This window comes from Dermochelys coriacea, chromosome 8, assembly GCF_009764565.3.
Source record: "Dermochelys coriacea isolate rDerCor1 chromosome 8, rDerCor1.pri.v4, whole genome shotgun sequence".
NCBI lineage: Eukaryota > Metazoa > Chordata > Testudines > Dermochelyidae > Dermochelys > Dermochelys coriacea.
In genome coordinates, this window is record NC_050075.1 from 4,327,510 (window position 1) to 4,346,639 (window position 19,130).

The window sequence follows — 19,130 nt, forward strand, 5'->3', positions numbered from 1 at the left end:
TCTCCATAAACTCCAGTCCATGCAATGGGCTTTAGAGTTCTACTAAGATCTAGCAAAGAATGAGGCATTCCCATCAGCACATACACGCTCACACTAGTTAGGTTAAAACATTATGTAAGGGAGATGTAAGATGTAAACCAACCACTAACTGCATAGAGTTAGGAAGAAACTTCCCCTATGACCTGGTTAATCAATCATTGTCCTCTGCAGAGTTACTTACATCTTCCTCTGAAGCTCTGGTACTGCCTGAGCAGGATACTGGCTAAATGGACCCCAGGGTTTATCTACAATGGCAATGCCTATTGTATAAATTAGCTTCCAAAACACTGGAAGTTGTGGGGTCTCTGTAAATGTTAGGAAGCTGTCGCTATCTGCTCACTTCACTTCGAAGCTAACTCCAGAGTGAATCTGGACCCCTGTATAGCTTTGCAAAATATGTGCATTGGGCAGTTCTGTGTATAGAACTGTATAGTTTTGGAGAAACCCTTTTAACATGGCTTTTTTCCAATCCCCTTTCAGGTTGTGATCACCTGAGACGCAATCTGGACAGCACAAACACTCAGAGCATGGCGGCTTACAGAAGTTTAGAGGGCTTTGTGGCTTATGGGCTGCTGTATGATCTTTGGTGGAACCTACCCAAGGATTCCCTTGTCTCAGTACAGGCTGTGCTGGATTCTGTGCCATGTCCTAGTGAGCAGACAGCTGTTGACCAGAGCCATCTCACAGCTGTCTCTTCCCCCGAAGAAACTGCTAATCAAACTGCAGCCGAGATGGAAGGAAACCTACCCAGTGCAGACCATAACAGTAGGACAGAAAGCAACACAACAGCTAGCTTAAGTGATTTGGAGGAGAGGCAGTTGAAATTGAATGGCTATAAAATGCTCCTTTCCGAAGTGCATGCTGCTTTGCAGAGCACCCAGAAGGATGTATCTGAGGTCCAGCAGACGTTGGCAGACATGATCCGCCAGCACCAGAGGAACAACCTCCAGGAAAGCGTAAAAGACGGCGCACAGGAAAGCAAGATGCATGCGAGCTCCGAGATTGAATCGGACAGGCTGGTGTCCCCAAGCAGCCAGAGCCAGTGGTAGGTTTCAAAACAGCGTGCTGCTGAGTGAGATCAGATTCTGCTTTCTCAGTTTGCCGTTTGCTCTGGCCTCCAGCTTAATTCACTCACTCTACCAATCCTGAGAAACTAAAATAACTGAAGCTGTTCACAGGCCGTTTCAAAAACTTGAACAAATGAGAATTCACGTCCAATGGCAAAGGATTGTCGGAGAACTCTGAACTGAACTGCCACACTCCCAAGCTTACTGTAGATGAGTAAATGCCCTTAAAATATAAAATGCCTTAATGCTGCTTAGCTTAAGCAATGCATTAGGAGGGCAGGAGAATGGAAAGGGCATGCTGGATAGAAGAATTTCTGTCTCTTTTGGTGCATGATTTGTTTGGCCTTTGTCATTCAAGAGTTGTACGTGGCCATGTTTGGTTTAGTTCATCCGTCTCCCCTGCTTTGAAGGTGGGGACAGTACACTTGGGTAAAGCAGTTATTGTAACATGTTGTATTCTCTTGACAGTAAAGAAGCAGCAAAAGAACCAGTTTCCCTGCCGGAGCTGATGGAACAGCTTACAGAGGCAAACCAGAAACTGGCAGAATTTCCGGAGAGTTTAAAGGTAAGGTTTAAAATGGGGTAGTACTGGTCAATAAGATGACAGTCTTTGGTGCTTGCTAATAAGGTAGTTTCTTGGCCAAAGAAAATAGCACTTCAAGTGCTATGCTACCATTGCGCTCTCCAGTTCTGCAAGTTAATGGCCTCTGACTTTTATGCACCAGGGAAGCAGCAGCCTAGATTTAGGCTTGCCCAAGTGTTTCATCACTGCACTACCTGATGTAGGTAGAGGGGCCAAGTGCTGCTTTTTGCCTGGATATACTTGTTTGTGCCACTTTAAAGAGACAAGTACCCCATCATGTCTGGACAGGAGAAACCACTTCACTGCAGTCCAAAAATGAATAATAGACACATGGCAGCTTGCCATTGGCTCTAGTCACAACACAAAAGTTGCATTGAGAGAGTTTGGTTGGTTACAGTCATCATCTCCTTGGTTAGACTATTTGCACTAAAACTGAGAAAAGTTTCCTGGGCCACACAACATGAGTAGCTTCCCTAGTTGGGTGAGGTGTTGTAGACTATTGTGATGTAATTTCCTCCTCGAATGTGACTTCTTCAGTATAGTTAGAAGGACTTTGAGGAGTCTTCTCGCTAGCTAGAATTTTGAACTACACTCCTGTATGAATCTTTCATGTACTTTTTAAAATATTCCTTACTAGTTATGGTGATTATGTAAGAACATACGACCAGCCATACTGAGTCAGAGGAATGGTCTGTCTAGCCCAGTATCCTGTCTTTGACAGAGGCCTGTGCCAGATGCTTCAGAGGGAATGAACAGAACAGGGCAATTATTGAGTGATCCATTCCCTGTTGTCTAGCCCCAGCTTCTGACAGTCAGAGGTTTAGGGACAACCAGAGCATGGGGTTGTGTCCCTGACCATGTTGGCTAATAGCTCTTGATGGACTGATCTTCCATGAATGTATTTTTTTTTCTTTTGAACCCAGTTATACTTCTGGCCTTCACAACATTCCCTGGCAAGGTGTTGACTGGGTGATGTGTGGAAAAAGTATTTCCTTTTGTTTGTTTTAAACCTGCTATCTATTGACTTCATTGGGTGATTCCAGGTTCTTGTGTTATGTGAAAGAGTAAATAACACTTACTTACTTTCTCCATGCCATTCATAATTTTAAGACCTCTATCATAGCCCCCCATATTTGTCTTTTTTACTAAGTTGAACAGTCCCACTCTTTTTAATCTCTCCTCACATGAAAGCTGTTCTATACCCCCAATCTTTTTTGTTGCTCTTCTCTGTACTTTTCCCAATTCTAATGTATCTATTTTCAGATGGAGTGATCAGAACCACATGCAGTATTCAAGGTGTGGATGTACCATGAATATATGTGGAGGCATGATGTTTTTTGTCTTATTATCTATGCCCTTCCTAATGGTTCCTAACATTCCGTTAGCATTTTTGACTGCCACTGCACATTGAGCAGATGTTTTCAGAGAACTATCCCCAATGACTCCAAGAGCTCTTTCTTGAGTTGACAGCTCATGTACACCTCATCGTTTTGTATGTATAGTTGGGATTATATTTTTCCGATGTGCATTACTTCGCATTTAGCAACACTGAATTTCATCTGCCGTTTTGTCACCCAGTATTGTGAGATCCCTTTTTACGTCTTTGCAGTCAGCTTTGGACTTAACTATCTTGAGTAATTTTGTTTTGTCTGAAAACTTTGCTACCTCACTGTTTACCCTGTTTTCCAGATCATTTCTGAGTATGCTGGACAGCACTGGTCCCAGTTCAGATCTTTCAGGGACTCTACTATTTACCTCTCTCCACTCTGAGAACTGATAATTTATTCCTACCCATTTGTTTATCTTTTTAACTAGTTACAGATCCATTGAGAGGACCTTCCTGTCATCCCTTGGCAGCTTATTTTGCTTAAGAGCATTTGGTGACGGACCTTGTCAAAGGCTTTTTGAAAGTCCAGGTACACTATATCCACGGGATCACATTTGTTGATACCCTCAGAGAATTCTAATAGACATGGTTTCCCTTTACAAAAGCCGTGCTGATACCGTGTTCATCTAGGTGTCTGATAATTCTGTTCTCTTCTTTAGTTTCAGCCAGTTTCCCTGGTACTGAAGTTAGGCTTACCAGCCTGTAATTGCCAGGATCACCTCTGGAGCCTTTTTTTAAAACAATCAATGGGACCACTAGACAATTGAGGTGCTAACAGAGCACTCAAGGAAGACAAGGTCATTGCAGATAATTCATTTAGCTTTTCTGCATCCGTCTTCACTGCAGAGGATATGAGAGAGATTCCCACACCTGAACCAGTCTTTTTAGGTGACAAATCTATCAGAGTGAGGTATCAATAGAAGTCGTTCTGGAACAAATCGATAAATTGAACAGCAGTACGTCACCAGGACCAGATGGTATTCACTTAATAGTTCTGCAATTTCATATTTGAGATCCTTCAGAACTACTAACTGGAGTATGTCTCCTATTGCTTAAATCAGCTTCTGTGACTGGCCGATAGTGAATGTAGCGCTGATTTTAAAAAAAAGCTTCTCTAATCTCCCTGAGCATTTCACAATCATTACCAACCTGCTATGTTCTTTCTATTCAACCAAGGAATTTCCATCCACAGAGATTCTATGGTACTGCTTGATTCATTTAAGATTTTTACTATATTTGACTCTTTCACAGATAGTGCCCTTCCCCACAAGCACGACCTACTCTCATTCCTGTATATTTGGTACCCTGGTATTACCATGTCCTATTAATCATCATCATTCTACCACGTTTCTGTGATGCCTGTTCTGTCAATATCTTCATTTAGTACAAAGAACTTGAGTTCACCCATCTTTGTATTTAGACTTCTTGCATTTGTAGACAAGCACTTATAAAATCTGTCAAAGTCTGCCTTCATTTGATGTAATTGAATGGAACTCTTTCATTTGACTGTTCCTTTTCAGCTCCCATCTGTACTTTTTATCAGCTTCTATCCTCTGCTTTTGTAGGATATAAAGTATCCTCCTTAATAAATCCTCCCCTAAAGTATGTCTGTCTTCCACACCTGTGAGCTTTCCCCTACACTTTAGTTTTTAAAACTTCTGACCTTTTTTAATTTTACATGCCAGCACTCTGATTCTCTTTTGGTTTAGGTGGAGCCCATCCTTTCCATCTAGACTCCTCCATTCCTAATAAACCTAAATCCCTCCTCTGAACACCATCGTCTCATCCATGCCTTGAAACCCTGCAGTTCTGTTTGTCTAACAGGCCCCACACATGGAACTGGCAGCATTTCAGAGAATGCTACCATGGAGATCCTGGACTTCAATCTCTTACCTAGCAGCGGCCTCAAGGACTCTCTCCCCAACCTTTGCCCTATGTCACTGGTTCCTATGTGTATCATGACCAGTGGCTCCTCCCCAGCACTACACATAAGTCTGTATAGATGTCTCAAGAGGTCTGCACCTTTGTACGTGGCAGGTAATTCACCGTGTGTAAATAAACACTTCTTCCTAGCCCAGCACTAACAGCTAAAATTAGATGATGAATTAAGGTGATATTTTTTTAAAAAAATCAATATAAACCCATCCCCTACCCTTCTGGATTCTGTAGTAAAAAGTAGAAGGTAGCCATTCTGATCCTGAATACAAGCTCAAGAAGGAGGAAACAAACTTGGCTACACACATATATTCTGTATTAGAAAAGGGAAGTGCATAAAACTGCAGCAAAAGATTTGTTTTTCCCAAGTGCTCTTCCACTTTGTGTCACTGTCAGCAATATTTCCCCAGATAGTTTCCCTCTCCCTGAATTACTTTACATGCTAGTACCACCCTGTTTAAAGAGCAGCTAACATCTATGATTCTCTTTGCAGGTCTTCCCTTTCCCAGATGTGCTGGAGTGTGGCCTTGTGCTACTTCACATTGGATCCCAGTGCCCCACAGAGCTGAGTCCAGAACTGCAGCAACAGGCCTTGGACCTGGTTAGAAAATACAGCAGAGCTCAAGTTTATGAAAAGATCAGCAGAAAGTTCTTAACGTGAAGTTATATTCAAGCCTGGGCAGCCTGAGTTACCAGCAGCTACTCCAAGCTAGGGCTGTACTGTTCTTTTTGAAGTGAAGGGCTGTCGCTGTGGTCACCATACTTTGGAGGATGCTTTGTTCTAGAAAATGGAGTACCAAAATATCAAGTTTATATACAGACTCCCACTAACTCAGTTACTAGCAGCCCTTTACAGCTCCATAATTGATACTGTGCTTGTAAAAGTGGAAAGCTATGGCCCTTAAACTTTTGGGGAGGGGAAATTATGCCAGAGAAGCCCTTGAATTTACATAACACTTGTAACTAAATTAGACCAACATTTTGGCAGTAAAAAGGTTGTAGTTGCCATCTAATTAAAGAGCAGTAACTTGATTTAATTTTAAGCAACTTACTATTTAACCCAGTTTGTCTTGGGCACATGGTTTTTTTGTTTTGTTTTTTTTTTTTTAAGGGGGAGAGTGTTTTGCTTCCTCTCTGAATAAAAGTCTTACCTTTTGAGCTTTGAGTTTCAATTGAAAGGTGGTTGGGGAGAAAGGAACCAGAGGTTATTTTTTTGAAGTGTATTAGTATTTAGCTGACAGTCAGGTTCTATTCACATTGTACCATATGCTACTTTAGGTTCAGTTCTGTTAAACGATAAATTTTTCAAGACTAAACAAAGTCTCGTCATCTTAGGGGAAGGTAGGAGCGGCAACCTTTTGTGAATGTTTGCTGAAGAGGAAAGTAGCTTTCTCCTGCTACTACAGATGGTATATTTGGCCCTAACAGTAGTTCAGGTGGGCAGTAAAAGATCAAGGCCTTTGGTATGTGTAATCAGTAAGTGTTAAAGGTGAACCAAGTAACTTGACCTGTAATATTTCCTGTACAGCTAGCCTCAGGATTCATATAAGGCTTTGCTTGTTTAATTTGAAACGTCAGTTCTTCCCTCGAAGCCCAGCATAAGCAAGTTTTGCTGAGTAAGAGCACTGCATGCAACTCAGGTAACCCCTGTAATTGAGACCAGCTAGTGTTCAGAGGGATGGATTTCCATACAGGGAGCAGCTAGGGCAAGGAAATTCAAGATGAGTAAAGCTGGAGCACAGGGAATGCACCACTTGTTCTGGTCCAACATGTAAGCTTGACTTAAAGGGAAAGCTGAATAGAAGAGTATTAAAGCTGCTTTGGCAGAGCAGAGATAGGTAGCTGCATATTCATTATACTATGGAAAAAATTTATAGAATTGAAGTCCCAAAAGGTGATCTGATGAACCCTTGTACGTGGTCCACAAAGTAGGTAACCCTTGAAACGTGTTCCTTGTGTGCAAAGCAAGACACCTGGAAACCAGAAGAGGGTGCTATTGCTCCATAAGGAAGTCCCCTTCACCCTCTGCCAAGGAAGGAATAGCCATGCATGGAGGAAGCTGCTGCCATCATCATAAGACATGATATAAAAGGGAAACAGACGCCTTCCATTGCAAACTGGCCTTACATGCTGGCAAAGCTCCAAGAGAACACAGCATAAGAAAACTGTTTCTCACCTCAACAGACCTGGGAGCCAACAGCCAAACTACTTCAGCTGCCATTAACAACCAAGCTCTTGCTTAAGTATTTAGAGCTGGGGTAGAGCTACCCTCTAATCATGTGTTCATTCCCTTTTCTGAACTGAAGAATCCTCCCAACATAATCTGTCTCAAGATACAAGCTAGCTGTCTGGAGTTGGTTAATGGGTATCCCAGAACTGGCAATGTGCAGCAGGTAAAGATCCATTAATTGTTGGATGAAGCACAGTTGCATTATTAGTCTGTCTGGTCAGTGCTGCCATGCTCATCCTGCTGCATTTACCTGTAGAGAATTTAGAGAGAGATTAAGGTAGAACTGTTGGTTGCTCCCCATGAGGTGCTGCTGCAAGTTCAATAATTTCAGTAAGTGTTAGAACGAAGTAGAAAAACCAAAAGCTATAACTGGTTAAAAAAAAAAAATCTTTATTTTACAAAATTAAAAACATCAATAGTATTTACATGCATTTTAAATACCAGCTTATAACATTTTAATCATTGCAAAAAAATCAAGAATTTTTATAAGCTTGTTAAAATGCAAGACTCAGAAATAGTTTTAATTTGCTCTGGGCAAAAGTTTCGGGTTTTTTTTTTTTTTTAAACATTTCCAAGCTGTTCAAAAATATAGGCATGTACTTTTAGAATATCTAATTTTAAAAAAAGTCAGAATTGTGAGCCTCCCACCCTTGGGATATTATCTCTATAAAAGGGAAATCCAATTGCTTCGCCAGGCTGTTAAATCACTAAAATATAAAACTAGAGCCACTTTTTACACATTTATGCACCTACTAAACTTGCTCATGCTGTAATGAAAAGGGTAAAATCTTCCACGTTATCAGGTAATACCAAGTAGCTGAAGTCAGCATCAATTTTGGTCCAAACTGTTACAAATCTCTTCTAGAAAAGGCAAACTTCTAGGCCATTTTAAACTATTGCAGAACAGTTTATTGTATTAATATCTATGAGAAGATAGATTAGTTTTACAGGTGGGACACCTCTCTGGCACAACAGTCCTAAAGAAAGTGGGAAATTTTACAAAATTAGGAGTTACGAAGGTGGTCACCTCAGCTCCAAATATACCATGTCTGACTGTTACCAAGACACAACTATTTGAATGTTTTAGCTCCAGGGAAAGTCTCTTACATTACCCTATCCCAAAACTCTGCCATGAACGAGTGGGTCATTTCTACAGAATACCAAAGATAAAAACAAGGAAAGGGTGAGGAGCAGATGTCAACCTTACAGCCAACAAAAAAAATTTAAAATAAGCTTCTTAAAGCACAATCTGCAAATGCGTTTGTGTGTCTGATTTCACTGGCATTTCAGAACCTCAGTTCTGCTGAATGTTCTGGAGTAAAGTCTTCCTTGCAGATTCAGTACATTTTAAAAGGAAGAAAACAGAGGTATATACGTTAATTGTGTCTCTCCTGTCCTTGGTACTAAAAAGATGGCAAGTCATCAATGCTGGCATTGTTATAAACTCCCCTCTTCTAAGTTTGAATCAAAATGAAGAGCATCTTTTGTCTTCAGCAAACCTCTAGTCCTCATGCCAAATGCATACTGTTAAACGTCATTTGTATGAGAGAGACTGCTGGAAACAGATTAGGACTGCAGCTGCCACTCTGGGACCATATCTTGCTGAGTGGTACCCAGTTATCACTGCTGCAAGTTGTTGATAATAGCCAAGATGCTCATCTTCTCTGGGGCTGTGTCCACATCCTCATTCTGTTTCTGTGCCACTCCTGTGCCAAGGCCATATAAACGCCCACAGTACTTTGCATCATCAATCGTGTCCTCAAAGAACAACTGTAGGGGGAAAATAATATTTCTCCATTTCTTACAGTGCCTTTGACCCCAAAGTTCAGCTCTATTAAATGCCACCCTCCATCCCAGAAATGACTGCAATCAGCATACCCACGAGGAGGGGATAGGTGGAGAAGAAATTTTTGCCAACATTACCGAGTCTCACGACGGCTAGTCTAAGGCCTAAAGGACTGACAATAAGGATCCAAAAATGAAAATGCCAGGGAGTGCATGCAGGCATGGAAAAGTCAGGCCATAAACCATGTTCCCCCTCATCTTGCTGTTGGAAGGAGAGGGACCCAGGGATACCTCTTTCATTCGGAAGAATGCCATTCCTGTGAGCAGAGAATCTGATCCTGCCTGATGCTGTCGTCCAATTCGTTGCAAATCCAGCTGATCTGCAACTTCTTGAAGGCCTCCCTACAATGAGAGAAAAAACACTGATTTAATAACCTGGAATCTCTCCTCTCCCAGTGCTACCACATACCATGCTTTCTATAGACGTGAAGGTTAATGGCTGCCTTTAGAGTTAATCACAGCTGATGTACCAATATTGATTAAAAAAAAAAAAAAAGAGCCTGAACTGAGTGACAAATACTAGGTCATCTGAGCACCGGAATGCCCGAGTTCTCAGTTCAACAGCATAGAAAGAGTAATATTTAGCAACTTTGGGGCTATTCCAAGCGCTTTGCAAACACTAATACAACCTCAATGCAGCTGGGAAGTAAGTACATGTTCTTCCCATTTTGTAGACAAGGGAAGTGAGGCAGAGAGAGGCTCTAGTTTTATATTATAGTGATTTAAACAGCCTGGCGAAGCAATTGGATTTCCCTTTTATAAATATTTGCCTAAAGCCACATTGTCAGAGTTGGGGTGAGAACTTGGGCACGCCAGTGCTCAGATGACATATCACAGGAAACAACAACTCAGTTCTGGAGAAGGGAAAAACTCTGGGACTGGTAATCCAAACAGTGCTTAGAAGTTGAACGGATTTCAGCTTTTAGCAGTTATCCAAGTCATGCAGTAATTCATTTAAAAGGAAAATGCTGATCCACATCTTTTCAAAGAGAGGACAAGTATGCCCAGTCGAAGCAGGCTTCAGAAATAAGTACCCTATGAATCCTGTGAACTATTCCCTAACTGATTAGTCAAAGAAGCAGAGGAGGTAGAACAAATCTTTCTGTCGTATGTACATAGTGCCATTACATGGCTACACATAGCTATAGCCAGAGGAATTACCCCTCACCACTACATTTTAAAATACTTTACATCTGCAACCAACCCGTTTTGGCTTATTACACACTTATGTATAGAATGTTATAAACAAGGCAAATCCCAATACGTTCTAAGCTAAGCACAGTTACTGATAGGAACTAAATACCTTAAGGTTTTTGCAGCTCTTCATTAGGTACTTGACATCATAGATGGATGGGAAGAAAAGGTTCAAAATATGGAAGAACTCGTGTTCCTCCTCTGGAAGCCTGGAGTCCGTTAGCAGTTTCACCATGTAGCCAAAGTCATAGCCACTGAGAGAGAATTGTGCAAAATTTGGTAAGTCAGCAGCAGCCACAACCAAAAGCAATATCCCCTTCCTCACAGCGATGGCTCTCTATTGCATATCATTCAGACCCCAACATCTCAGCTGCTTATAAAACTTCACTAACTTCCCCACGTGGAAGCGCAGGGCTCACCTCAACCACCAACCATAAGGTAGGACCCCCTACCACTTGCCTTGTCTACACTAGGATTGTACAATGAGAGAAACACACAAAAAAGCTATATTGTTGGAAGAAAAACACCCTTTTTCCTCGTGTAAACTTGCTCCAGCCACTGAGGCCAATGTGCAATAGGTAAGAAGAGAAGGCATAAAGCCTAGGGTCTCATGCCTTGCATCCTCGCCTCCAGAAGGGATACTTGGATGAGTGACAGATTAGAAAGTGGCTGTGCAGTTAAGTAGTTCAAGAGGCCAATTACAAGAGGGGCAATTCAGCTACACAGACCTCTTCCCCTGTCCAGTAAACATACATACTAACGATGCTCCTAAGAGAGAGAAAGCCGTACTGTGGTAGGGTCAGAGAAAACAAAACCTTTAGTTTACAATGCACGAGTTCGGAGTTTAATAAACAGTTCCTTATTCTTTTATTTCAGTTTTCTGTTAATAACTCCTGCCTTCAAAGGGGAAAGTTTTAAAAGTCCAGAGTTTGCCAGCACTGGCTACAATCAGGTTTACATACCTGAAAAACTGAAATTAGAGTGTTAGTTATAAATTCATCTCCTTAAAATCTGTGTTTTATTCATTAAGATCAAAGGTGGGAGTGAATCTGACAAGAAGATTATTCATTTTGCTGCTTCAATATTCTCTGATAAGCAACGCACTTTCAATTCCTCTTGCACCAACCTGTGAAATGAGAGCCATTTCACATTCTCGCAGAGGACCACCCCTGAGGTCATGAGCAACTCTGCAAAGTGCAAGGTATCAATCCCTTCATCCTCATGCTTCTGGAACTGCAGCCCAGAGTTTGCAAGGAGGTCTATGGAATCCTGTGAGTACATGTCCTCCCTAAAAGAGAAAGGCAGCTTTGCATTAGATGTGCTGATCTGGCAGGCTCATAGCTAAAAAGAAAGATTCTCCAAATACTTCAGTTCAAAACACTAATAGTGACTGACAATGGCATCACTGGACTGTTTTTTATGTCTCCTGGAACTTCATATCAATTCAGATTACAGGTAAAAATGTTCTCTAAACTGCTGGTGCTGCAACTGCCACCTACCATCTTTCTGGCTTGTGCAGCCCCAACAATAGCGATTCTGCAATTGTAACTTGGTTATTAATTCCACTGCTGATGTCCAAGCCAGAAGAACCCACCTTTACTGTGTTGGCTGACAGTTTCTGAGCATTGTTGCCTCTGCTAGCTAGCAAAAACCAGATTTTTGTCTCAGAAGTGTGCAGATGTGGCTCAACTAGAGTCAGGAGAGTGTTATAGTAAAGGCCATTGCACATCTCTGCATGTATTACTTTCCTTCATCTCCAATGCCATTTGAGAAATCAAATTGTATTTTTTCCACTCCTAATTATTGCCTATTCTGTGGCCTCTCAAACAGGACCGGGAAGGGAGAGAAGGGATGTATCACATAGAGCTCGGCAGGAACAGGATTTTCTGTTTCACAAGTTAATTTTTTGCCCCCTTCTGAAACAGAACGAGAACAAAGATTTTGAAGTTTCCCACAAAATGAAATCTCAAAACAAATTTGTTTTGGGTCAATCAAAATGTTTCATCCATATGGACATTTATAATTTTAAAAACTGTTAATATTAAAGAAATATCAAAACAAAAAGCAGTTTAAAAAAAAATACTGAAACATTCCATTCCAAAAGGGACAAACCAGAACATTTTGACATTACTGACAGGATTTTTCTGTTTTGTTCAAAATGAAATTTTGTTGGAATTCATGCCGTTTAGCTCTTGACAAATTGCCATTTTCTGACAGAAAAACATTCTGTCACAAAATTTCCAGCCAGTTCTACTATCGTGCACACCCACCCTTTCTTTATGGCTAGATGTGAAAGGGTCCTGAAACTTATTTCAGCTGTTACATGGAGTCATGATATGGAGAATATTGAGAACCACTGCCCTGTTCCATTTGACAAGATTAGTGCTGCTGGATAGCTAATGGAGTTTGGTTAATATTTCTTGGCTTAGGTCACATCTAATACTCCAGCACAGCTCTGGGAAAAGGCATAGATTTTAAGTGTTGCAGAACCAGAAGAGAGAGCAGATCTGTTATTTCTGGACAATCGAGAAGGAGTTTAAAGAAAATCATAACCTGGAAGAGTCCTTCAGATTCCAAAAAGCAGATGTAAGGTACCTCAAGGTCTGGACTTAAATTATCTGGCGGTACCATCAAGCAAACAACATGTTACAAAGCTTGGTTCAAGAGCAATATTTTAACAAGACTTGTAATACTCCTGAAAGTCAAACATCTTCCATGGTGTCAGAAAGGCTCACAACTTAGTCCTTTTGTGCTGAGATCTGAATTTTCCTGGTGCAGCCTCAATTGCTGGCAATGGACACGCTGAAACATGCTGTCACCTGGTCGAAGTATAATGGGAAGAGCAGGGAGTAGTGGATTGTTCTCTGACTCAGAAGACTTACGTAAGGTTGAATTTGAAGTTAAACTGCCAGGTGTTGATTCCAGAAGGATATTCCCCCTTTTCATTCGTGAAAGTTAGGCCCAGCTGGATGATTTTCAGGAGATCAACATTACACCGAAGAAGTTGATACTGATAATCTATGGAGCTGCGGAATTCACCAATTGGCCTTACTACGACTCCTGGAAACTCTGTGTCCTAGGAAAGGAGCATGAAAAGTTAAACCTTGCTATAGTAGTAAGTTGCACATTCAGTCTGACACTAGCAGTTCTCAATACTAAACTTCCCGTTCTTTATATACGTGTACAAAATTAAAGTATTTGCTTTGCCAGCTTTTTCTCAGCGCTGTTTGCTACACAACCTTAAACCCCTATACAGAAACCATGAAATCCATACTTGGCCCCCTTAGCAATACAGATGCAGTACAGTGAGCAGGAAGGAATACTAATACATAAGATCTTATAATATTTAGAACCAAAATGTAAATTCAGACAGGATGAGAGAGTAAGGTAAAGAAAACTTCCCCATAATTCAGCCACCCTGAACCTAGAACGATAGCTCCACATAAGAAGTTTTGCCTACCCTTAAGATTTACCTGCTTTTACAAATTAGTAAGTGTTAATGATTCCTCACATTAAACAAAGATTAAACATTTGTATGAGGGAGGTAAAGAATACGTGAGCTGAACAGCTTTTACAGCACACTTTAGAAATCCTAGGGGGTTGTGTGTGCACACTTCTCCCATCAACACAAAGATACATACACAGACCGAAAAACAGGGCCCTTAATCTATTCTGGGCACACTACTCAAAGTGATATTATACATCACATGATCCAACTATTCCCATGACTCTTGTACTACCAAAATGGGATATTATTCATTGACTGTATACACCCATATTAAAATTTGGGGGGTGGATGATGTAGCTGATAAACCACAGGATGCCCACAGCTAAATTGTTCATGTCTATTTCAAGCATTTAATCTCAGAATTTTACAGGCATTCCCGTCCATAACAAAACTTTCAGTATGGAATGGTAACACTCAGGCCAACGCATACAATACACTGACAATGCAACAGTCACTCCGTATTTCTGTTTCTAATCTGTCTCTTCATTAATAATAAGCAAAAATCTTTTTTTTTGGTTTGGAAGTCAGGAAGCTGGGAGATAAATTCAGGAAAAATATACTTAATAGGTTTACACTCATTTCCTAATGAAGAATTTTTCTTTTCTTTGCTATGTTTTTGAAACCAGCACCACACACTATACTGCTACTGATTTAAACACTTGTAAAGGAAAAGTACAAAAAATTAAATACCCCTCTCTGAATAGTTTAGGTACTTCTCAGGGAGAGTTGCCGTTTTACTTTTACTTCCCAGCCACAAGGCTAGTCTGCTCAGTTTTAAAGTCAAATCCCCCAATTATATTTAACAACTAGAACACCTGATGGACAATTCATACCCTTTGAATAACTAGAATAAAAATGAATTAAGTGAACAAAAAGTTTAAAGAATGCTAATAGAAACTGCAATTTTAGACAATTTCTATTTCATTCACAGGCCTTCATTAAAAAATAATCTTTCTGTGGCGATACAGTTTGTTAGCTCCTAATACTATTCACTTATTAATGGCGCCCTTTCTTTCAGTTTATAATGTTGCTGCATATATCTAGAGACTTTTTTTCCCCTCCTGGAATAAATCCTTTATCATCTCCCCAATATCTGCTAAAACCTATTTTATATCGGTGGACTGCATATTGTCCTCAAAACACTTTAAAAAATCAGCACAGTGGTTATTTGTTGTGTGATCACCCATGCTGTGGCAGATAATGATTGCTTTTGGGAGACACTACTAGACAACACCCCAGGTGCCCTAAACTGATCAGAAACTTCTGTATGAACAAAATGTAAAGAAAGAGGGACATTAATAATGGAGAAAAAATATAATATATGAAAAACAGTTTATCTGGCCAGTAATGTTTTTGTGTTCTCTACTATTATTTCAGATTTGTGGGGTAAATTCCACCCACAGATATCCTCATGCATCTTCTATAGTCTAATTTAATGGGAAACGGAAATGTATACAAAAGAAGAATTCAACCTTATGTATTTGACAGTCTCTTCCACAGCCAAACATCTCCCTTCTGCCTGATTCTACAATGGCAAAAATGCAGCAGAGACACCAGTGTGGCCATGGAATTGTCATGTAACAAATTCAACTTAAATTTCAACTTTGAAAGCTCAAAAAGGAAGAGGTTATAAATAGGAAGTGAGGAAGCTCCTGCTTCAGCACCTTTACAATCCATCCAGACGTGTGCATTTCAGTGGTAAAGGAACTGATTCATATTTACACACTTGCACAGTGGGTGTCATTAAAAATTGTCTCTTTTCTGTACCACTGCATATATGGAGCTCTCTACCTTCAAAAGGCAAATATGGCTATTGATGGTAAGTATCCCATTTTTAAATGGCTACTACTGTACTCAGAATTGAAGTGTGCTTTCCTAAAGGAATTTGGATACATTGGGTTTTAGAGACACTAAGTGAAGATAAAGGGTTTTTTTTTGTAAATACTGTAACTATGACATATGTCATGAAGTAAAACATACAGCTGGGGGGAGGGAGGGGTTAAGGTCTGAAAGTTCCCCCTACAAAACGCCCCTCCTGAAACAGTTTCTCAACAAGATTCTTGGGCCTTTTAAACAAATTTATCTGAACAAAAAACAGTAACGTGAAATTCAAGCCCAAATCATTTCCTTTCCTATAAGGCAGCAGTTATAAAAGGTGAGCAATCCTATTAGCTAACAAGTTGTGACTTGTGTGCCTGTTGCCATATACCAGCATGAAGCCAATATGAACTAGCCATTCAAAAGAAAAATATGCTAGCTACATTAAACAGCTTATAACTAACTAGGCATCTTAATTAATTTTAAACTCTATCAAATGAACAAAATATCACATTCCTACTTGTTAAGTATTAACAGATCTCAGCTGCTCAACGTGGCCTCAAGCCTCACTGTATACTTATGTGATTTCACAGAGAATCTACATAAATGCCAAGCAAGATATTGGAGGAATACCATATATTAAAAAAAAAATAAAAAAATAAAAATAAAATTTTAAATACCAAGCAGCTTTCCAACCCGTTCCCCCACTTACTATTCAGCTTAAATTGACATTAGAATACACTTATATTTACATACAAGCAATGAAGTTACCCACACTGAAATTCCTCAGTTTAGTCAGGTAGGTGATCATTGAAGTACAGCATACTTACCATTGCGATGTAGCTGTAGCTGAGAACTATTTCTCGAATTTTCCTCATTTCTTCTTCCAGATTGTTTGCCCATACTTCACAGATCACCTGACTGTTCTCCACAATTGCTGCTGGCATCTTGCAGGAACTGGAGTAGAAACACTTGATGTCAAAGTTGGATGGTAAGTAGGGTAGTGTAGAACCGCAAGCTGTGTAATCTAATCAGCACAGTGCAGTCAGCACACACAAACACATTACTTTATATTAATACATCTCGACAAATCAGATCCCAACAACAAAGTTAGAATGGCATGTTCTTAGTTTGGGGTATCAGCTTCAGATGGCATATTTGAGTTATTAAACTAAATTCTTTTCTGATTTTAGAATATTCTTGCAATACGCAGTAAGAGAAAGAAGCAAAACCTGTTTTAAATTGGCAGAAGGTATCTAGGACCACTAAGTCCAATTGATACAAGTGAGTGTCTCTCCTTTTTTAGGTCCGCACTCCAAGTGTAAGGCCTATTTCTACAAGCCTAAAGGGAACTAATACCTTAATTCTGTACAGCTTTTGCAACAGTGTTGTTCTGTTAGGGCTAGAAAGTAAGAGTAAATAGCTCCCTACTGCAGTGTTATTGAAAGATGTGTGCTGCTCTGTTTGAATTCCCCAAGGCCTGTTCTACAAAGATTTTGTAGAAGTTTAATTCCAGTAAAGTTTATTCCAGTAAGGAGTGAGCTTTTATGTGGATATAGTTACATCAGTACAACCTCTAGTGCGGACAGTTAGAACAGTAAAGATTATTCTGATACATTTATGAGGCTAAACACGTGGGTATAACTGCACTCACATTAGGGGACTGTGCTGATAGTTAAAGCAGTATAAAAACCACATGTAGACAAGCACCAAGATTATAGCAAGTTACAACATGAAAGGCATCTAGAGTTATTTACAGAAGCTAGAGTGAAACTAAACAGTCCACCAGAAACTTTATGAAAGCACATACTGATCAATATTGTTTTACCTGCCAAGGAATTAAACTTTTGTTAAGTTTAATATCATCAATGTAGGCCTTTTGGTTCTTACCAATTCTAGTTTTTCCAGAATGTCCTTACTGCCATGACAAATAGAAGAGGAAACACACCACCCTTGAGATTATGCTGTTACCATCTTTGGCTTTTTGGCAGCCTATAAGAGATGAGATACTATCTGTGCCTCGTTTAGGGTGCCCAGATAGCAAGAATGAAAAATCTTGTGGGGGGGGTAATAGGCACCTATATATGAAAAAGCCCTGAATATCAGTTCTGCCCTTTTAAATCAGGACATATGGTCACCTTAGCCTCATTATTAGTGGGCAGGTCTCCACGTAAATGGCATACCTATTGGCAGCCTCAGCCAAGCCTCCAAGGATTTGTGGGCAGCTCAGGAATGGGGTACACAGCCAAAGGGGAAGCTTGCATCTGCTGCTTCCAGCACAATCTGCCACCAGTCAGAAGCACTATGTTTGCTGTTCCCGAGAAGAGGGCACCCTTGTGATCTGGGACCAGGCCTCCACCAAATGATCTAGCGGCAAACAGGAGACGCTCTTTGCCTGGGACTGGCTCAGGAAGGGGCATGTAAATCCCCTCTAAGAAGCGGGGCTAAATCAGGCTGCGGGAGGGCAGCGAAATAGCCCCCAACGACCTTCCACGTTCTTTCAAAAAGAGGAAGTTGCGCTTCTCACAAGGGAAATAAAAAGGCGCAAAAATAATCCAGAGGCACCGTTCCCCAGCTGCTGACAGCCCCCCTGGCAGCACCCATCGCTAGCCAAGGGGGGCAATGGCCGGGGGGCTCTGCTCCCCGTTGCATCCTTTCCTACCCCCCCACCCCTTTCACCCTGGCAGCCCCCCCCACCTCTTCCCCAGCCCCGCCTTTTCTTCCCCCTCCTACCCCCCCACCCCTTTCACCCTGGCAGCCCCCCCACCTCTTCCCCAGCCCCGCCTTTTCTTCCCCTCCTACCCCCCCACCCCTTTCACCCTGGCAGCCCCCCCCACCTCTTCCCCAGCCCTGCCTTTTCTTCCCCCTCCTACCCCCCCACCCCTTTCACCCTGGCAGCCCCCCCACCTCTTCCCCAGCCCCGCCTTTTCTTCCCCCTCCTACCCCCCCACCCCTTTCACCCTGGCAGCCCCCCCCACCTCTTCCCCAGCCCCGCCTTTTCTTCCCCCTCCTACCCCCCCACCCCTTTCACCCTGGCAGCCCCCCCACCTCTTCCCCAGCCCCGCCTTTTCTTCCCCCTCCTACCCCCCCACCCCTTTCACCCTGGCAGCCCCCCCACCTCTTCCCCAGCCCCGCCTTTTCTTCCCCCTCCCCCTCATCCTCCTCCGTCCCTCTCCCCCCGCAGCGAGCGTCTACCGGGGCCTCCCCCCACGGCACCTGCTCTCTCCGCCAGGGCCGTCTCCTCACAGGCGCGCAGACAGGGAGCGCGGGCTAGGGAAGGGAAGCTGGGCCCGGAGCCGCCACTTCCCGCCGGCCGCTCTAGCCGCTCGCTCGGCCTTAGCTTGTCTGCTCCTTCCCTTACCACCACCCCCCTCCCCCCGAGGCGGGCGGACCTCGCCTGCGCAGCTGCGCTAGCGCCGGGCCGCGTCAGAATTTCTCGCGAGAGTTGAGGCTAGGTCGGGGGGAGGGGAAGGAGGCGCGCCGCTCGTTCCAACGGCGGCGCGAGCTTCGTCAAGCGATTGGTA

General features: G+C 41.9%; 2 protein-coding genes across 14 annotated transcripts in view; one reads left to right on the top strand and one right to left on the bottom strand.

The window, feature by feature from the left end:
• Positions 1–6,169, top strand: part of GEMIN5 (gem nuclear organelle associated protein 5) — a 34,269-nt gene extending 28,100 nt beyond the window's left edge. The window contains exons 26-28 of the mRNA XM_038412258.2: positions 520–1,084; positions 1,575–1,671; positions 5,505–6,169. Coding sequence (XP_038268186.1) covers positions 520–1,084; positions 1,575–1,671; positions 5,505–5,672 — 830 coding nt within the window. The 3' untranslated portion in view covers positions 5,673–6,169. The remainder of the gene's footprint in view (positions 1–519; positions 1,085–1,574; positions 1,672–5,504) is intronic.
• Positions 6,170–7,609: 1,440 nt separating this feature from the next.
• CNOT8 (CCR4-NOT transcription complex subunit 8) lies at positions 7,610–19,107 on the bottom strand. Of its 13 annotated transcripts, none has more exons than XM_043490786.1 (8): positions 18,999–19,107; positions 17,497–17,598; positions 16,437–16,563; positions 13,163–13,356; positions 11,407–11,568; positions 10,390–10,534; positions 9,318–9,428; positions 7,610–9,011 (listed from the first exon to the last, which is right to left on the bottom strand). In XM_043490786.1, the coding sequence occupies exons 3-8, from the start codon at positions 16,551–16,553 to the stop codon at positions 8,862–8,864; spliced, it is 879 nt and encodes a 292-aa protein (XP_043346721.1). In that variant the 5' UTR covers positions 16,554–16,563; positions 17,497–17,598; positions 18,999–19,107; the 3' UTR covers positions 7,610–8,861. The 13 variants fall into 13 exon arrangements, with proteins under 13 accessions (XP_043346721.1, XP_038269352.1, XP_043346722.1 ...); XM_038413424.2 differs by lacking the exon at positions 18,999–19,107 and adding an exon at positions 18,823–18,957; XM_043490787.1 differs by lacking the exon at positions 18,999–19,107 and adding an exon at positions 18,823–18,957 and having other exon boundaries at positions 16,437–16,578.
• Between the last annotated feature and the right edge of the window lie 23 nt (positions 19,108–19,130).

Bases quoted from the DNA above. Each gene is read 5' to 3' on its own strand.
- CNOT8 (XM_043490786.1), bottom strand. From the start codon at position 16,553: ATGCCAGCAGCAATTGTGGAGAACAGTCAGGTGATCTGTGAAGTATGG. The intron at 13,357-16,436 runs GTAAGTATGCTG...CTCCTTTCCTAG, and splicing joins GCTACAGCTACATCGCAATG to GACACAGAGTTTCCAGGAGT. The intron at 10,535-11,406 runs GTTGGTGCAAGA...ATTCTCTCTCAG, and splicing joins AAATGGCTCTCATTTCACAG to TGGCTATGACTTTGGCTACA.